Here is an 18,772-nt window from a genome sequence, read left to right on the forward strand (position 1 = left end):
AAAATCAAAGACACAGTAGGATATTATTGTTCAATGTCCTTTCTCCTATAAAGAGTGTTCGACAGGAAGTGGCAACGACCACCAACGTCATTCATTAGGTAGTGATAATTCATTAGTTCCTTCAATCGAGGTATGAATAATCAATGGATACAGTACGTTTTGTAAACGACCACGAAGAGCTGTGCGTGGGTGTAGGTGTACGTGCATAACGTGGGCAACGTATAAACAATACAATGCAACTGCATCCATCTCTCTCCAGTTTGTCATCCGGCGTCGTCCTCCGGAGTTCGTTCTCCATAGTTCTCTTCTCTGATCAGTACGTCGGTTGCTCTCGCGGTGAACACACTCTGAATCGCTGAGTGAGTAAACCGGTACCTCGTGGCGGTTCTTAAGCTCAAACAAGTGCAGACAAGGATTCTCAGTTAATGGGAAAGTAAACAGAGATTGTGTGATTTGAACTTTGGTGTTCCTGCGTTCCGGTCAAAAATATTTTCAAATTTTGATCTTCGAGACTTCAGCTCGTTAGTTAATGATTGAAGAAAAATATCTCCTGAATGAGGAACAGCAGCGAAGCATATAAGTAAGATTTCAGTAAGCACAGTGGAAGTAGTTTCAAAGTTTACACAAAAGGTTAATCGGAGAACGTTCGCAATAAATCTGAGAGTTATTTGTAATAAAGAAGAGAGTGACTACGAAAGATTACTATTCGAGCAATGAGACTCGCTTGAAAGAAGATAGTTGTCAAATAGACAAATGAGCTTGCAGTGTTTCGAGAAGAAAAAAGGTCACAGAATGAGAGCCGAAGATGCGAAGGTGGGATCGTTCCAAGTAATTCTACTATTTCTTTTAGGGATAAATTACGTCATAGTATCGATGAACCACGCGCTGCCAAACTTTCACAGTCATACGCCAAATTTTTACTGCAAGGTAAGCAGACCTCTGGAAAAGTAAATTTATGTTTCTCAATTTCGAAAATAATCCAATTCTGAAATTTGGAAAGACTAACGACTTCTGCCCGAAGAGCTTGGGGCTTTCTCGTCACCAAACTGATCGCAGTCCCGCTCGCGTAAAACTATTTCTCACTACTAAACTCATCTGTGGGTGGTTAAAGGTGGCTAAAATAGTTCGTAACCAGCGGGAACTGAGTTCGTCTGTTTCTCGTTCGTTCCACTTTTTCAAGCCGTATTAATTTCAACTTGGGAGGCCAAATGATGCTGGAAGACTAACGAGGAGATGCCTATTCCATTCATTTCATTCTCCCATAGGTAAAGGGCTCCGTTAATTCGACCAACACGTGCGTGACGTCCCTAGAAAAATCAACGGTGAACATGACGGGTTCGATTTCGGAGAAGAACGCCGAATATTCGTCCTGCGAAACTGGCTACCGTTTCGATTCCGTGAGAGGCGAAACTACGATAGTTACGGAATGGGGCCTGATATGCGAGAGAAGATATCTTCTCCCTCTTAGCACGATGCTCTATTTATACGGAGTTGTAATCGGCGCCTGGATCGCTGGAGTCCTGACCGACCGCGTTGGGCGTCTTCCTGTTTTGGCGATGTGCCTCTACACGCAGGGTACTTTAGCGGTTGCCCTTTACATTATTCAGGTGAATACGACAGTTGGATGAAAACATTTCGAACAAGTAAAACAAACCAAGTCGAATTAGCAACCCGTTTCGCATGTTGCTTTGAATGGCTTCATCGAAGTTACTATTATATTGCGTAACGATGCAAGCCATGAACCAGTCCAAATTTTGCCTACATATCTTTCTAAAGCAAGCTAAAATGGTCAACACAATCATGTGGACATCAACAATTCACTCATTTATAATAAAACCGTTTGTTATAGTAGGTTTCCACTTTGTAACTATTGAATGATTTAGTACGCAACAGGAAGTGATGGTAGTGAGTAATAGCGAAATAAATTTCGAATGTTATATTGTCTTCAGGACTACCGCGCCTTTTTGGTTGTTCGAGCACTGCAAGGGGTATTTGTGCAAGGGCTACAAATCTCTACATACACATTACTCTTGGAGCTATTTCCAGTCAGATCAAGAACTTTGGTGAGCATGACCTTGCAATTTGGTTGGGCCATAGGGCTCCTGCTTCTGGCAGGGCTCAGTTACGCTGTTGCAGACTGGAGGGTCCTTCAGTTAGCCACATCGGTTCCCACGGCGGTCACCGTCCTCTACATCTGGTAGGATAATCGCCATAACGCCGTGCATACATCTCAGCTTGTGCTATTGCTGTCTTCATTTTGTTACTCGGTTTACTTTTTTTACTTGCCTACTTGTGAGCCCCAATTTGCAAGTGACGTGATGTCACTTGAATATTCACACGTCTATTTCTGACCTTACGTTCGGATCCAAATTCAGGATCGAGAAAATCCCTAAGTGTGTTGTTTTAGCAAATGTTCTACATTAGGAAATTTTTTCAAAAATATGTTCAAGGATCATACCAGAGTCACCACGATGGTTACTGGCCAAAGGAAACCTGACGGAGGCTCACATGGCGTTGGAAAAAATCGCAAAATACAACACCTGCTGCAGGAAGCGCGAGGTCAAGGTGGAGGCCGAAATGGAGGAAGGAAATACCACAACTATCACCGAGACCGTAACGCCAGTGAAACCAAAGCGAAAGTCTCGGGTGTCTAACGTTGACCCGAACGAAACTAAAACGAACGATTCTCTCACCGAGGAGTCATCAGATCTTTTAACAACTCCGGAGCTTTCCGATGGCAGAATAATAGTGGGCCGTAAATTCGTCAACGTCAAAGAAGGTTCGAATCACAAAACCCTTCCATTCGCATCAGTATTGGTAACCAATGACAATTTTTTAATCCTTTGTTTCATTCAACAGAGAATAATCTGCTTACACCGTCGGAAAGCCTGGAGCGAAGGGCATCAAATTTAGAGATGCAGATGAAGTTTGAGATGACTGTTGAGGATGAAGCAATGGAGGAAAGAGACCCCACGCCACCGCCACCCGCTCCTCTAACTCCAAATGGCAAGGACTCTCAATCCAGTAATGGTTCCGACGATAACCAAGAAGTCTCGACAATAATACCGGAGGAAATAGTGGAGCTTAGAACAGCGGAAGCGGTGCCGCAGAAGGAAGAAGAGGACACGAACGAGTCGTTAGAAAAAAATAAAGAAGACGTTGAAAACAAAAGTGAAGTAGCAAATAACCAGACCTTCCTACAACTACTAAGACGGCCAGGGCTTCGGAGGAATTGCATGATTCTGATATTCGTATGGTGAGTGTGACAACATCGAATGAATTGCGTTTAGCTGAGTTTAGAAGAAGGGATCGATTACTTGGCGGAATTTACACGCGTAACGCCGAATAAATCGTTAGCCAAAATATCTGCTCTCTTATAAATCACCCTCTCATCAATTTTACTAAGAACAACTTTCTTTTTTTTCACGAATCAGAAATTGAAGTGCCTTATTTTACAGGTTCAGCGTTTCTCTGTCCCATTGCGGTTTCGTGTTTCAATTGCCAGACATAAGCGGCGATCGACACGTAAACTTTGCAATCGGCGGTTGTCTGGACCTGATCGCATACTCGCTCACCCACTTCGTGCTGATAAAATGTGGACGGCGTATACCTCTCGGTATTTATCTGATACTGAGCGGAGCTACTTGCATCGTTATCGCTGCTATCAGCATGCCAATGCATGAAAATTCGACCTGGACGGGTAAATCAATCAGTTCTGTAAACCGGAAATTTTACCGAAAAATAGAGATAGAACAAAAAAAATTGCACTTCACTGGGGATTTAGTCAATTGTTCAAACTGTTTCAGGACCGACAAAATTAACGCTGATTCTGATAGGAAAAGGAGCAATCGTGAGTTCCTTTGCAGTTACATACTTGTACACGGTTGAATTATTTCCGACAGTTTTGCGAGGTACGTGTTTAGGATACTGCGAAATTTTTGGCAAGATTGGCACTTTGATAGCACCGCACTTCACAGTACTGGTAAGTCTTTGCTAATTGTCTCGCTGCATCGATAGTGATGAGTAAATGGAAAATTGTTGACGGTACGGTTCGTGTTATTTTAGGGTACAAAAACATGGGCCGCAGTACCGATATCGATAATGGGAACGCTGTGCGTTGTGTCGGGAATCTTGAGTCTGGCTCTTCCGGAAACGCTCAACAATCGCCTGCCCGACACTATTGAGCAATCGGAAGATTTATTTAAGAAAAATCGCGTCCGAAGCACCGAAGAGGGATCGGTGAAAAAAACGAACAACAAACGGCGCACGGTACTCGACGAACAAAACGAACGTGACATACTGCGGGAGAAATTATTTAACGACGATAACGATGGAAAAACATGGGTAGAAGCCGGAAATGGAATTATTGTCAATTTTTCTGACGGAAAGAATACAGAGTGAAAATCCGGAATGACGAAGCGCACTTTTGATCGCGGGAATAAATTTTGAGTTGACGATAAGTTTTGTAAATATAATAATATTAATAATAATAATAATACCAACAGTATATGCGTATGATAAATAAATTATAGAGGCTAAGATATACCAAAGTATTTAGCGCTATTTAATAATTGTAGGTAAATTATCGTCACGTAATCGAGTAGTATAGGTATCTTTTTTCGAAGTGCATCATATTTACACCGTGTAAGATTAATGCAGAAGTGGAGTATTTCTGTGGACAATTTTCAGCGTAAATGTACTTTTTATAATCCAAAAGTACTTTGCAAAATTTATTACTCTGTTCCACAATTCAGCAGGGTTTCATGTTTTGAAAAAACGTTGTTGTGTATATATACATCTGAAAAACTGTTCGAAATAAAGCGGACGTGTGTCAAGCTAGAAGGATGTGAAAAATTTGTGAAATTACACTTTTTAACAAATGCATAGGAAAACTATTCAGCTACCGCCAATCATTCAAGGTTTTATAAAATGACGAACTAAAGAGCCTCATAAAATTTGATATTTGTGTGGCAACCTTTTTTTTCTAAGCATTCTTTAATGTAAGCCTTGATCAATGGAAGTACTTAAATTCTCTGTTGATCAAAAGCTAGCCTGATTAGCTAGTTCATTGGTAGAATTCTGATTATGAATGAAGATATAATCCTCGAGACAAGTATAAAAGAAGTCTTTATTTAAATTTAAACAAGTATTCATTACATTACGAATAATACGGATGAAAAGAAAGGAACAAAATGTACAGTTGAAGTTGTTAAATATTATTAACAATGTGTTTTAACACCTAAGATTATTAACAAGTTTTTTTACAGTCTCTACGGTACTTTTGGCTGCACCATACCGTTGTTTTGCGCATTATTGGGCTGTGTTTGCTCTGCTGCTGTTTGCAGTAACCTTGTTCTGCGTCTGGTGTAATGCTGCCATAGCAATATTTGCTGATCGTCGATGAATTTTGTGCACTGAGCGTTTACGACTTCACGTCGGAAATGCTCATACTGCAGTAAGTCCAGAAAATAGAGGCACATCGGGTACTTCAAGTATTTAGCATATTCTGGCTCCTTCCAGTAAAGTAGATACTTCAGGTAATTGATGAAGGTGGAATCTTTGAAATATCCTCGCTGGCCCAGAACTGTGCCAAAACAGTGATGAATTACAATCAAAGTATACAGCGAAGGGTTTATACATCTTGAAAGTAGATGTCTTCAAGTCTGTTGTCTCCGTTAATCCTTTATGAATATTTTTCAGTGTTCCGTTACTGTCCAATTTCGCATCCAACACATTCCAACAGCTACTCAGTCTCTAGTTTCCAGATATTTTCTGTGATAAGGCTAATTTCTCAAAAACTGCATCTTTCACGAATTGTTCGTTTTGAATCTAGTTTCTTAAATACTAGAGAAGAGTATTCTAATAGGAGTAGAAATTTTGGTGTTACAAAAAAACACCACATCAATTTCAGAAAACTATACAACCAACGGATATGAATAAAATAATTTGATTGTTTCAGTTTATCAGATGATTTTCCTCCTCAATCACTTGGAATCTTTGTGCCAGATTAATTGAATCTTGCAGAGAGATTGAATTTCAGAACTAAATAATTCATAACGTGAATTATGATACAGCGCTGACAGACAGAATCCAGTGAAAAGCTACGCTACCCATTTTTAAAGATGGAATGATAGGAGCAGACCTGTGATAAATAACTACTACAAATAAATAAAACGTTCTATAGCAATTTTATGATTAACATGAATGGTCGTGTAGGAAGTTGCCCAATTGAATATGGGATCCTGAAGAAAGGTGAGAACTTCGGCACTGGTATAGCAGTTCCATTGAAGAGTCGGCCAGTACTAGGCAGAACTTCAGTGGATAGTCTTGTTCTCACTTCTCTATCACAAGAAATTACAGATCGATTTCACCTCTTCAACTTGCTAAAATTTCTGGGAAAATTCACAAACAACTCTCTTCTTCTGTATAATGCGCTTATAAAAAGAATTGATAAATTTTAAATTAAATCGTCAAATTGCCATAGAATGTTTTGTGTAGTTATTATATCCTACACTTTCGATACACGTTTCCTCAGATCAAAAAATTCGCTTACATTTCGGTGTAACGAGACTTTTCCACTACCCAACCATTTTATTTTCGAAATTAAAATCTGACTGGTAATATCTAGGCGATTTCTATTTTACCAGTACAATTTGTATCTTCTGTCAAAATTAATAAATGATTTTCAAAACGAACGATGGTGTTTAAGTGCGGACTTTCGATGATGAAAAACAAACCCCGCCCGTTATATGAATTACAGGTATACACTAATCAAAAGTGGGACAGATATTTCAGGACAAAACGTTAAATTATCATTGAAGTTCTGCTTACTGACAATCATTGACATAGCACTGATATTCAGCACTGAGTGTCGCGTAGTTGCACTAATCAACAATAGCATGACCTACTTAATTGCCCAGGTAACAAGTCATTCTAAATAAAGAACCCTGCCCACGTTAGGCAACTTTCCTTTACTAAAGGATCTGGCTGTGTTCTAAATTGTGAATCTTTTGCGACTTGGATCAATTTGAGTTACGAGGAAGATGAACTTTGAATTTTGGAAATATGTGGTGCGTATTGATGCAAATAGTTGAAGAACATGAAACGAATATTGATTTAATAATTCAAAGTATTTCCAGAATGACGTCAGTATCGATTGAATTTATGTAACTAGGAGTTCCGTTGAATCGACGATGACTTGAAGTTTAACATAAAACGAGGATCTAAAATAAAATATTTACCTAACGATAACTCCTTCTAACACATTCTTAGTATATCATTAATTTTTCCATCATCAACATACATATTTACAACTGGGGAGTAATGTCAATGACCTAAGGTCAACAGCTGAAAAGTACAATGGAGATACGAAGTTAAAAACTTACAATTCAGATAGTTTGGATTAGCGAGACATTGGACAAATTCCAACTCAACCTGAAAGCGAAGTCGCTGTTGGTCATCGGTTTCTGGCCCACCTGAGATAAATAAAAACACTCGAATGAGGTTAGACGATAAAGGTACTATGTTTATGTTATTCGTAATAATTTTTTTGATCTATAGCTATGTGAGAATTTACGCTTAATCACGAACCGATGAATACCTTGCTAATACGATCACTTGTCGCGGGATATTTTTATCTTCAATAGACGTCAAAATCGTATCGTCTGTCATTTTTATTTACATATTTTTCAATCTACCTACCGTTCATCCCGATGTAAGATGTTTTCCTTCCCTTAGTTAGGCCTGGGAGATCGTCCAAGCGATTCATATTACACGAATTCTTGATGTTCGAATATTTTTCGTCTCTTGATGACTAGGCACTCACTTATTCCAACTTTGATAAACAATACGATCCTCAAAGTAACTCCGAAGATCAACAAACTCGCAGCGGTTTCATGACGCCATGCGAAGTCTGATGCAAGGTCTGATGCTTCGAGAGCCACGCGCACGCGTTAAGTTGGCGGGAAAGTTGCGCACGCATACCGCAGATTTCGGAACGCAAATCGGGACAATTGGTCGCGGAGTGCGTGGGTTTGAGAACGTATACGAGGCGCAAAACTGTAACGCTCGTCTTCAACTAAGAACAATCAAGCATCAAGTCCACGCGCAAAAAGTGCGATAAAATTTTGGTAATACATGTTAAATGTTTATTAAATTCAAAATAAAAAGGTCTTCGATCTTTTAAAAATTCACGACAATTGCTAATAAAAAAACCAATCCATAAACGAAAAATGAAATACACAAACGGTATGTTGGATTGCCAAGTAATTAACTGGCTAGTTATCTGAGAGCTGTATATATCTTGGAGTAAATGTATGTACACTATATGACCATCGATTGATGAATTTATAACTATATCAACATAAATTATGATATAGCCACAACAGTAAAAAAAATTTGTATAATGTATTCAGCTATGAACACCCAAAAAGTTCACACATAATGCACAATTTCTCCGCTTACAGAATCATTTCGATGGAATTATAACAGTGCTGAAAATTTCATATAGACTTCGATAAGATATATAGGAGACGCTATTTAAGCGTCAGCATTTTACTGAAAATTTATATGATCTTGTACGTTCAAGTATGGTTTTCTATTTTTGCTATCCAAATGTGTATAAAATATCGACAGACAGCTCAGGAACGTAAGTTAAGTCAAATTTTTGTACAACGCTGCCATACCCTGATCCTATAAAGGTTAGCGGTCCTTACATGCCTCTAGTCTACGTGAGAAAGAAAGATAGGTAAGTATCATGCACTTTATGTATTCTTTTCTGAGTTCTCTTGAGAGCAATATCTTCCAGAACACTACAGAGTGTCTCAATACTTCATGAAATTGCAGAGTCAACAGTATATGGTCCTCATTCGTGTAATGGCAGCTATTTTACAGAAACGTGAAACTTAGGGGTTTCAAACTGTTTCCCGTCATTCAATTGCTTTAGTCATTACCATTGCCAATATAATTATTTCTCCTTAATCACTGATTTGAGGGCTTTAGCCCCAACTTATTGTTGGTATTGGCGCGGGGAAAGGTCGGGGCAATCCTACATTGCAACAAGTACCAGACCTGTTCTAATTCACAAATTGAAGTTAACGAGTAAATTGCCAGAACATTTAACATCCCCAGTATTTTCAATAGACAGCATAATCGAATGAAAAGTGTTGACGGTTACATAAGTCCATCATTTCATCTATGTTTCAATAGAAATGGTAAAATTCTGGCAAATGACATTATCGTTTCTTTAATGCCATCATGTCATTCAGTAGAGAAAAAAGAAATGGACCATTACTGTGCCAGCGTTAAACCACTTCGGTAACGAGCATGGCATTGAGTCAAAAACTGCACGTGCAGCTTACCTATCAGCTGATCCTCGCTGCACTGGAGTCACCGCCGAATCAGGCTCTAGTCAACAGCTAATCATGAGCTTTGCACTTTTTCACACTACACTCTTTTGGTCTGCCAATTTCAATGTCCGTAGTCATGTACGTATCATTTTTTCACAGCAAATAACAAAGAGTATTCACCCATTTATGCTACATAGTTGGTTGAACATTAAATGTAGCTGTCATTTGTTACGCAATTGTAATTTCATACCGATGATAAATTTTTCAATAATCAGTATTATAGTAAATTTTGTTGCAATAAAATACTTGAAAAATCAGGCGTTGCAATTCACTTTTCCACAGGTGGTAACGATAAATTTACCAGTAGTGAAGGAAAAAGAAGTATGTATATGACAACACGTCTAATATTTCTGAATTTTAACAACTTTTTAGCGTGCGAAAACTCCGACGTTGAGGTAGTGAATCAATTGTACGTTCAATGAAAGTTCCGATAACCTCGAAATGTAACTATTATCAGACCACATATCGCTTATAGTACAATTGAAGCAAGTAAATTATTATAGTAATAAAGTCACTCACTATATTCTTTACATGGCATTGGATGAGAGAGCGAACCAATCGCGAGTCATTTTACTTTGTCACACTCTTCACTGTATACGACGTGTAAACGTTTCTGAATGCACCGTATTCAACGACAAAATCGTATATCTATACACACTCATAACAAAAACTGTACATCACTTAAAAGGACTATTAATATTATCCGGCTCCACAGATCTAAAATCTGAAACTTTGTTGCCACGAAACTACACAAAACTAACCCACGATCCACTAACGAGGACTAACGAACGCGTACTGAGTCTGACTTACCGACCGCAGCTTCCAATTTTTGTCCGGTGAGCCAAGATGGCCACTGCTTCGCGAACGTTCGGCAACGTTCGAAAATATTTCCACATTTCATCACTGCGTCACACAAGATCGTACAAACAATTATAAAATTTAAAACTCCCGTTTGTTTAATTCCACATTTCGACGATAGTAAGGTTTACTTTTCGGATAAATATTGTGAGAAAAATTAGTTTCAATTCTCACTATCGCACTGAAAGAATGACTACGTATAAGCCGAGACCGCCGAATGAATGAATTTTCTCAGCCTTCTTCCCGTAACTTTTCACATCACTTTTTCACCAACCAACCGCTGTCTTCCGCTAGATCGCTACGATGAATTCATGAGACGTAATAATTACGGCAAAGAGTAAGCTACCTTTGATTCAAAGCTAATCTTTTTACAACTTCACTGGTGATTGATCAAAACAGAGTTCGCAAGTCCAGTCTTGCGAATTCCACAATCTTAACATCGTATAACATAACAAACCACGGAGTAAACGTTCCAAGCGTTCTGATTGGCCCGTAGAAGGCAGGCGACAAACAAATACGCTGCGCATCGACAGTGTGCGTGTCTTCCATGCATGCATACGTGTATCAGTGATGTGTGCCCACCACGCATTGTGACAGTCAGTGACAGCATTCGTATCGCTAGGTGTATTTGAGGTTATCCGTGATAGACTAATCGCTGTCAGTAAGTTGTTGAATAGAGAGCTGCTGGGCAGTGGCCTTGGTGAGTTAAAAGTAGACAACACTCAAATGGCTGGTCAAAATTATTTGAGTGATTCGAAAAATCCTTTCTTCGCACTGGAAGATGACGTGGACGATGAAACGTTTTTACGAAGTGCCCCACCGAGATCGCAACCGTCTTCAAGTTTTGCGACGTACAATAGTTACACCAATTACAATAATGATCTTGAACAACAAAGGGATCAGCTGATGGAACGCAAAAATGCCATTGAACAACGAACTCTCCAATCATCCAAAAGATCTATATCTCTTTTGAGGGATTCGGAACAAATCGGGGCTGCTACAGCAGAGGTAAAATTTTTATCATTCACTTGTTACATCCATCTGACCAACAATTCCATTTAAAAAAAAAAAAGAAACTTTTGTCCTGCTCCTTATATGGGAAACAAAGTATTTCTTCAGGCGAAGGAAGATTTTGTATTTTTCCCAGCTGTAACTGGCATTCTCCTTAAAAACATTTCTCTGGAATAATGAAATCCTGAAGTTGTTCTATAATTCCAGTGACCAAGACTTGAATATAACTGTATTTAACCTTTACGTAGATTAGTTCGTTTGATCGAACAATTTATCACTAGATTTTCCGATCTAAATTAATAGTGATTATTCATCGCTTCATTGTCATGTTATTGTGTTTATTTTAGGAACTGATGAGACAACGGGAACAGCTGGAAAAAACGGAGAAACGATTAGACGATATCAACAGTACGTTGCGTTTCAGTCAGAAACACATCCAAGGAATAAAAAGTGTTTTCGGTAGCCTTAAAAATTATCTTAGTGGAAAGTCGATTGACGGTCCCCCTCCTTCTAGCAATACTTTGAAACTTTCTGAGTCTGCCAGCCCTAGGTCATTATCGCCGTCACCGTTATCTGAACCTCTGGATCGCGTGCAGACCAATCTTTCCAATAACCATCCGGCTTTGCGCATTCGAGGACTTTTAGATGAAGAAGAACTGCCTCGTCCCAGCGACAATGTCAGTGCTATTTTAGAAAAGAATCTAGATGAAATGAGCGGTTCTTTAGCAAGATTAAAGGGCTTGGCTGTTGGATTAACGGAAGAAATTGATTCTCAGAATGATTTGATTGATAGTGTTATGGATAAAACGGAAAAGGCAGATATTACAATTGATAGGCAGAATAAAGACATTACACGTTTGCTGAAAAAGTAAATCAGCGGTGTGCAATAAACAATCGTAACTTCTTAATTGATTCAACAGTCGAAATTGTGTTGATCAATTAGTGGATGTTTTTTATCAGGTCTCTGTAATAAAAACAGAGCCTTTTTCTCGCTATTGCTGAAGTTCTATCATTTATTGCAATGAAACACTTAATCACTGTGGATTGCTGAAACTGGATCCAGATAATCTCGAGTAGCAATGTGGTGGTTTTGAGGTAGTCGTAATATTATGATAATAGTAGATTATTGTACAACACATTCATAACGAAATATTATGTATTATTATATATTACAAACCAAATACTTGCATAGTGAATTTTATTACGAACAAGCATTAATACACCCCCTTTTTACAGAAGTCACTGAAATTAAAGTATATGTTCCATCTCTGATTTCTAATAAACGTTACACTTCGGGTACGTGATCGTATATGTAAACAGAACCAGAGTAAATTCGAGCTTTTTAAAACTCAAACATGTAGGTTGGTGTAAATGTAATTTTATACGGGGCGTTCCGAATAACTTTGTTGGTTATTCGAGATGATTTCAGATGTTGTTGTCTTTGTTACTGTTAGCAAGAGTAAAAGTAGGGGTAAAACCATTTCCTGGATATACCCAAATGGTGGTGAATTTCCTGCATATATAATATTTTTACGGCAATCCTTCCGAGGAATACCATCTCAGTTTTATGAATTTTTTCCATCAAATGATCAAATATCCTGACGGACCATAAGGCTTATCCCAAAAAATATACCGTCTATGCATTTCGATATAAAATAAGCAATAAGGGAAGCTAATCTGCGAAACTCGTTACATGAAATGAGAAACAATGACGATCATGTATCATCTCTGATTGATAGATGTGTCAAGATTAGGCATTAATATTATCTAAAATGACAGGCGATTCATTTATAGATGAATATGTTTTGTGAGGCAGAAAATATAACTTAATTTATAATATAAACATTAAAGATATTAATATATATTAATTTATAGTGTAACTTATATTGTCAATTGTACCAGGAAATTGTGTTACATTTACCGATACTCCACGACAAACAGTGACTGCTCAATATGATACGGTATTATTAAGATACATATATACATCATTTGTAATCACATTTTTATCCTGAAATTTCTTCCTATTGTTTTAAAGAAAATAAAAGCCTACGTTTCGTGTACGGGATATGCAAATTATTTTCTTCTAACACTCATACTGTAAGCGTCAGTTGCACTTTCTGTTATACACAATTAAAAGCAAAAAATTGTAATCTATACCCAGTTATCTACAAACCACTATTGTTCCTTTTGTACGGCTGGTGTTGTTTCAAGATGAGTCAGCGGTTGTATCTGAAAGTCAAAATACGTCAACTCTCATCTTCTTCATACCGATAATAATAACATGTGCTGATACTTGAAGCGTTTATGTAGTGGTGAACGCCGAAAACGGTAATTACGTAAATCAAAGAATAAAAATTATAACTGCAGCCTTGACACAAAAATTAAACGCTGATACAAATCCTTTCACATTTGAAATGCATATTAATTAAATGACCGTCGGCCAAACCAGAGCTCCGAAATCCAGTTACAATTTGTGCGAAAACGGCGCTACGCCTAGCATAAAATACGGTATCAATGCCAAGGTGCGATCGTTAACAAAAAGACTGCAAACTGATCAAGTAATATAAACTCAGAGTTGAGGTCAAAAAATATTAATACACTGCAGAGTATCATATTCAAACACTTGATCCAAACATTATAAAAGAACATTCGTGAGATTCAAATTTCGGCTAGATACCATGAAATTCTCTGCTACATAGTTTAATTTGATTGAATCATATCACTCTGTACCGCACCTGAAACCGTATCACCTCCATCCTCAGATGGTGCTGGTTCAGAAGTCTGTGAACCGTGTCCACGACCACGACCATGCGAACCACGGCAGGATGAACTGCCGAATTGCTCGGAGTTGAAACCAGCAATGTGAGAATTCCGTTCGTTTGAAGGCATTGCTAACTGTTGGAAACAGATGCGAATTAAAAATTTCAACAAATTATGAACGCCTATAAGAAAAAATTAATTCTTGCAGACCTGTAAGTTGTTCCATCTCGTTATAAAGCTTTGATGATAAAAAAACAAAAAAAACTGTCGAATGAATCGTGTGCATGATCAGCACGGTAGAGTACTTGAGGACTTTTTACTACAACAGTTAAAATCACAGCAGTTCTAAATATGAAACTCCGATGGAGTTGTAATTATTTACTGCCGGAAGATCAGTCGAGAACTCACCGTAACTGCACTAAGAAATAGCGCAAGGAAAAACCCAACAGCAAGGACCTTCGTTTGGAGCATGATGAACGAGTACTGATGAACTTCACTTTGTCATTCGGGATTTTTATAAAGGAGTGACAGCTTTGTACAGTTTATCTGATCGGCGAATGATTACTATTGCGCAGCGAATTGTGCTACCTCCCTAAAGCTTCCGGTTTCCGTATAAATGCACTAATTATAATCTGCAGTTGACACGCGTTCAAAGAAGATTTCGATACGGAAAGGTATCACGATCGGTAAAAAAGACGAATAATTAAATATACATGCGCGAAGATTGACAAGTTTTGCAACACCGGATGCTGTTACTGGTGTAGTATTATAATCACTGTCGCGTGCTTTTTAGAATATCACCTGACGTTCGAAACTAACAAATTGGGTAATATAATTCGTATACACATAAATTGGATTCGCATAAAACATAAACGTTTACTAAATCTGTACGAATAATGTATAACATATTTGATTTATTACATTATTAATTATCTGATATAGGGCAATTTTTCAAAGAGTTCAATGAAGTTGCGACGTACTTGTGATACTATTATAGAAATCGATGCAACATCATCCAGTGAGTTAAATTGACCGTTAATTATAGCTTAATTTCACCGCTAGTAGCTATATAAATCTGGAATAGTGTATACAGCTAATCGGGTTGTTTATTCATCCTTGGCGTCAAGATCGAGAATCGTCGCAACGAAAGATGATTATTAGTAGATTTGTCGCTCCTCGACATCGTTAGCCACAGACGTGGCTTCAAACGCGAGACGTTCGGCTTCTCTTTCTGCAGCAATGGCGGCATGCTGATCGGCAATCTTGGAATACAGTCGTAAATGTCGTTCCTTCGCTCGCAGAACGCTGGCTGATTCCTGTCGGTGCATAACAAAGCATACATATATATATGTATATCATATAGTAAATGACACGATTGTTACGTAAATCCTGATCTCGGTTACGTAAGGCGTCGATTTACGTCAGAATAAACACTACAAAATCCATTAGACAGCACGGATATATATTATATATGTACCGGGATTTTTCCTGTGAAACTGATCGCTGCTCATTATCAGAAAATAGATAAATTATCAGCCCAAGTTACATCTGAAGTCTGTACTGTCATTTCTGAAAATATTTGACCGCATCTGACGCGGACTTGTTTTTTTTCAAGTATTTCAGCGTAAGTAACAGCTCTAAAATGTGTGGCGTCGGTTGCCTATTTGCTGGCGCCGAGGGGAGAGTTTCACAGAAAACTCCCGGCATGCATCAGCTCCGAACTAACCGCCGGTGCATTTGCTGGAACCCCTTGAGCGTGTGCATTAGCAATGTGCTCGTAGAGAGCCTGGTGTTTTTGCTTGGCAAGTTGAACGGCTTCGGAGTCGACCGGAACGGTCTGAGTATCCTCAAAGTTCGTCAGGTGAGGATGAAAGCCGGTTTTATCCGCGATGTACTCGACGGTCCGTACTTTGAATTTCGGATCGACGTAGGAGTACATTCCTGAAAAGATGCAGTAAGACTTGAACCCTCGTCAAAATAAAGGCCGTAAGGAGTGAGGTAAAATATTCCGTAAAGAGACTGATAAATTCGTATTAGGTATGCGGATTCAAATACCGGATTTCCTATACGGTACTGAACCCTGATCTTTGACGATTCTAATATGAATTTATCAATTCCGCAGTCTGGCATTTTTAGCAGTGAGAACGAAGTCTGGCCAAGAGTGTTCTGCTCTTACTTTGCAGAACAGATGAAATAACAGACGTTTGTTTCTATCTTCACTCAAAGTATACATATTTTGGTTGTAATGAAAAAAATATCCGAAAACCTCCTTGCCTCCGTATTCCTTTAAAGACACCGAGTGCATACGTTAACTTTTAACCTTTAAGCGTTCACAAGATACGGTGTTTATTATAGAAAATTAATTATTGAACGTTAATATACTGTAGTTCCATCATTATCAATACCGTATCATAATTGTTACCACTCGCATGAAAATAAAGAGTTATTTACAAGTTGCAGACGGCGGGTCATACGAACGTTATTGCTAATAATATATTGAAAAGACTTTGTCGTTTCTTTTTTTTACCGTGAATAGTGCCAACGCCATCTCCAGCCTCTTGGTGAACGCGGTCAATGTGACCCGGATATCTGCCTGCGGCGTATTGGAAGCTGTAGGGTGACGGAGGTGACGGCGAAGTCGTTTCAGTGATGCCGCTGTTGTGGGGGACGATGTGAGATACATCGGCAAGGCTGACACCCAACAGGGCAACAAGCGTGATCTGCAGATGGAAAAAGATAGCATTTCCTTTATTTCATTACTGGGCATCAATGCCTAAACAGCACAAAACTTAAAGTCGTCAAAAAGGCGTGTGAAGGACGTTTTATACGCTATTTTCTAACGTCTGTAAGGCCCCGAGGACATCCTTTGGACATGAAGTCCAAATTCAGATATGTATCTTTTAGGCGTTAGAAAATGGCGCATGACGCGTCCTTCATGCTTCTTTTTGACGGCTTTAAGTTTTGTACTGTCTGCGATGTTTATACCGGCGAGAATAATTTCATCAGAATCAGCAATAAAAATATTTCCGATGATTAATGCATATACGTGATAAAAATGATACGAATTAATGTTTCAGTTTACGAGATTAATTGGAAAGTTTGCGGTAACGCATGAAGTAATAAATTTAATTTTTTCATTCGCCTGCAGAGTACGTGAATTATTAATGAATAATGAGAGTGACGATTCTACAAATATTCTGTTTTTTTGTGCGTTAGGTACTAACAATCGTGATACTGTGTCACAAAATGGAAAAACTGTAGAAACAACTTGACCTGACTCTATACCTAAATGATTCATGAGTGAAGGACTGTTCTTAATTTCCCGAATTTTTTTGGACGATATTATTTACTCCTGTAAAAATCTCATGCACTCAACCAATTACACATGAAAATACGGTGAGAATTTCCACGTTTATAGCGAGCATTATATAAATAAATAGAGTTTATGATTGCGAACAAAGATTTGGGGGTTTTATGCTCTACGCCGCGTTTGTACTGCAGTAATGGTAATCAGGATAGCATCACCAGGCGTTATTATGTCGTACTTAAAACTTGATGCATGTAATATAAATACAGGTTACTGGAATTGGTAGATGTAATTTCGTTCCAATATGAGTGTAATATCAGGTATTAATATCATTGTATTTTGTAATTGACATTGCGACATGTGGTGATAGAAATGCACGATGCATCCAACGATGAATATAATATAAACAGCGCTGAGAAATTCCTATTTTTTGCTACAAGATTCATCCTATTCTCTCAGTTTACGTAATGTATAAAATTAGTATGACATATAAATGAGAAGAATAAAAAAAGAGACCGACGATTTGTTGGTATTAATCGAGATTGAAGATGGTATAAGAGTGCGAATGTTACATACATATATTTTGCTAAAATATGCAAGAAAGCGGACGTACTGTTCCCGTTAAATTATTCTTCGTAGAGTCACCTTGGATCTGTGTACGCGGTATCAATAATTATGGCAGGTACAAGTCTCAATCAGAGACACAATAAAAAACCAGCCCAAACAACTAGGCATGAAACACGAATTTTATCTACGAATGTACCTTCGTATGTTAAATGTAATAAAAAAGATGGCTGAGTGTATGAGTTTATACTTGAAGGAATGGAACGCTCCACAAGAAATGTGCTGAATGATTAAAATACGAGTCTGAAATTTTGTAATCGAACCAAGTTTCCCATCTATGTCTTCAACAAAGTCAACTTCGTTTCGATTTTAGAGTACCTAGGTAATAAATTTGAAAAAACGATTTATGGTCCTAATAGGCTAATAAAATTTGACAGCGGTCAAGATATGGTTTTGAAAACTTTTAGACGCGGATATACTAAAATTTATTTACACACACAGTACGTATCTCGACAAATTAAAGATACCTAAAATAGAAATTTAATACTCACGACAACACCTCTCATTGTTTCTCAAGACTCGATCGATCTTTACGTTTTCGTAATCACTGGCGCACTGTGTCACCGTGGCGGTATATTCTCTCAGTGAAAGCGAAGTGAGAAACTTCGATGAGAAGGTGGAGGTATGGCCGAGTCCTCTGGCTGCATTCACACCAAATACCACGCCGAAGAATGGAACGGAAAGTAAAATTGCCCGGCTAATACAGAGCTGGACTGTTCGTTTATATTCGATGGCTCACTGTCGGTCGATCCTGGCGCTTATACCTATGGCGGATTTATTTGCTCCAGACAATTTCGAACAGTCG

The 18,772-nt window shown here is 38.3% G+C and overlaps 5 protein-coding genes across 20 annotated transcripts in view; 2 read left to right on the forward strand and 3 right to left on the reverse strand.

Annotated features, from left to right (window-relative positions):
- Window positions 1-10,888, reverse strand: part of LOC124214634 (uncharacterized) — a 104,455-nt gene extending 93,567 nt beyond the window's left edge. For 8 of the 15 annotated variants that reach the window (XM_046617117.2, XM_046617113.2, XM_046617110.2 and 5 more), the window contains exon 1: window positions 9,360-10,888. Coding sequence is in view for 2 of the 15 variants with exons in the window: in XM_046617106.2 (XP_046473062.1) it covers window positions 10,218-10,303 (86 nt within the window). In the remaining 13 variants the exon portion in view is untranslated. The remainder of the gene's footprint in view (window positions 1-9,359) is intronic. The other 7 variants (XM_046617116.2, XM_046617112.2, XM_069134190.1 and 4 more) reach the window with 2 other exon arrangements.
- LOC124214629 (organic cation transporter protein) lies at window positions 327-4,842 on the forward strand. Its single transcript, XM_046617092.2, has 8 exons — window positions 327-927; window positions 1,266-1,607; window positions 1,950-2,197; window positions 2,451-2,779; window positions 2,860-3,256; window positions 3,459-3,700; window positions 3,807-3,982; window positions 4,066-4,842. Exons 1-8 carry the CDS (start codon window positions 754-756, stop codon window positions 4,399-4,401), a joined length of 2,244 nt encoding a protein of 747 aa, XP_046473048.1. The 5' UTR covers window positions 327-753; the 3' UTR covers window positions 4,402-4,842.
- MED31 (mediator complex subunit 31) lies at window positions 5,115-7,929 on the reverse strand. Its single transcript, XM_046617145.2, has 3 exons — window positions 7,702-7,929; window positions 7,386-7,475; window positions 5,115-5,584 (listed from the first exon to the last, which is right to left on the reverse strand). The coding sequence occupies exons 1-3, from the start codon at window positions 7,766-7,768 to the stop codon at window positions 5,271-5,273; spliced, it is 471 nt and encodes a 156-aa protein (XP_046473101.1). The 5' UTR covers window positions 7,769-7,929; the 3' UTR covers window positions 5,115-5,270.
- On the forward strand, window positions 10,822-12,862 carry Snap29 (Synaptosomal-associated protein 29kDa). The gene is made up of 2 exons (XM_046617139.2): window positions 10,822-11,273; window positions 11,624-12,862. The coding sequence occupies exons 1-2, from the start codon at window positions 10,992-10,994 to the stop codon at window positions 12,146-12,148; spliced, it is 807 nt and encodes a 268-aa protein (XP_046473095.1). The 5' UTR covers window positions 10,822-10,991; the 3' UTR covers window positions 12,149-12,862.
- Window positions 12,863-13,140: 278 nt separating this feature from the next.
- LOC124214647 (Cuticular protein 57A) lies at window positions 13,141-18,624 on the reverse strand. 2 transcript variants are annotated; one of them, XM_046617143.2, is made up of 7 exons: window positions 18,459-18,624; window positions 16,564-16,756; window positions 15,763-15,977; window positions 14,445-15,352; window positions 14,247-14,355; window positions 14,012-14,171; window positions 13,141-13,505 (listed from the first exon to the last, which is right to left on the reverse strand). In XM_046617143.2, exons 1-4 carry the CDS (start codon window positions 18,471-18,473, stop codon window positions 15,194-15,196), a joined length of 582 nt encoding a protein of 193 aa, XP_046473099.1. In that variant the 5' UTR covers window positions 18,474-18,624; the 3' UTR covers window positions 13,141-13,505; window positions 14,012-14,171; window positions 14,247-14,355; window positions 14,445-15,193. The 2 variants fall into 2 exon arrangements, with proteins under 2 accessions (XP_046473099.1, XP_046473098.1); XM_046617142.2 differs by lacking the exon at window positions 14,247-14,355.
- Window positions 18,625-18,772: the final 148 nt, after the last annotated feature.

Source organism: Neodiprion pinetum, chromosome 3 (genome assembly GCF_021155775.2).
Source record: "Neodiprion pinetum isolate iyNeoPine1 chromosome 3, iyNeoPine1.2, whole genome shotgun sequence".
Classification (NCBI taxonomy): domain Eukaryota; kingdom Metazoa; phylum Arthropoda; class Insecta; order Hymenoptera; family Diprionidae; genus Neodiprion; species Neodiprion pinetum.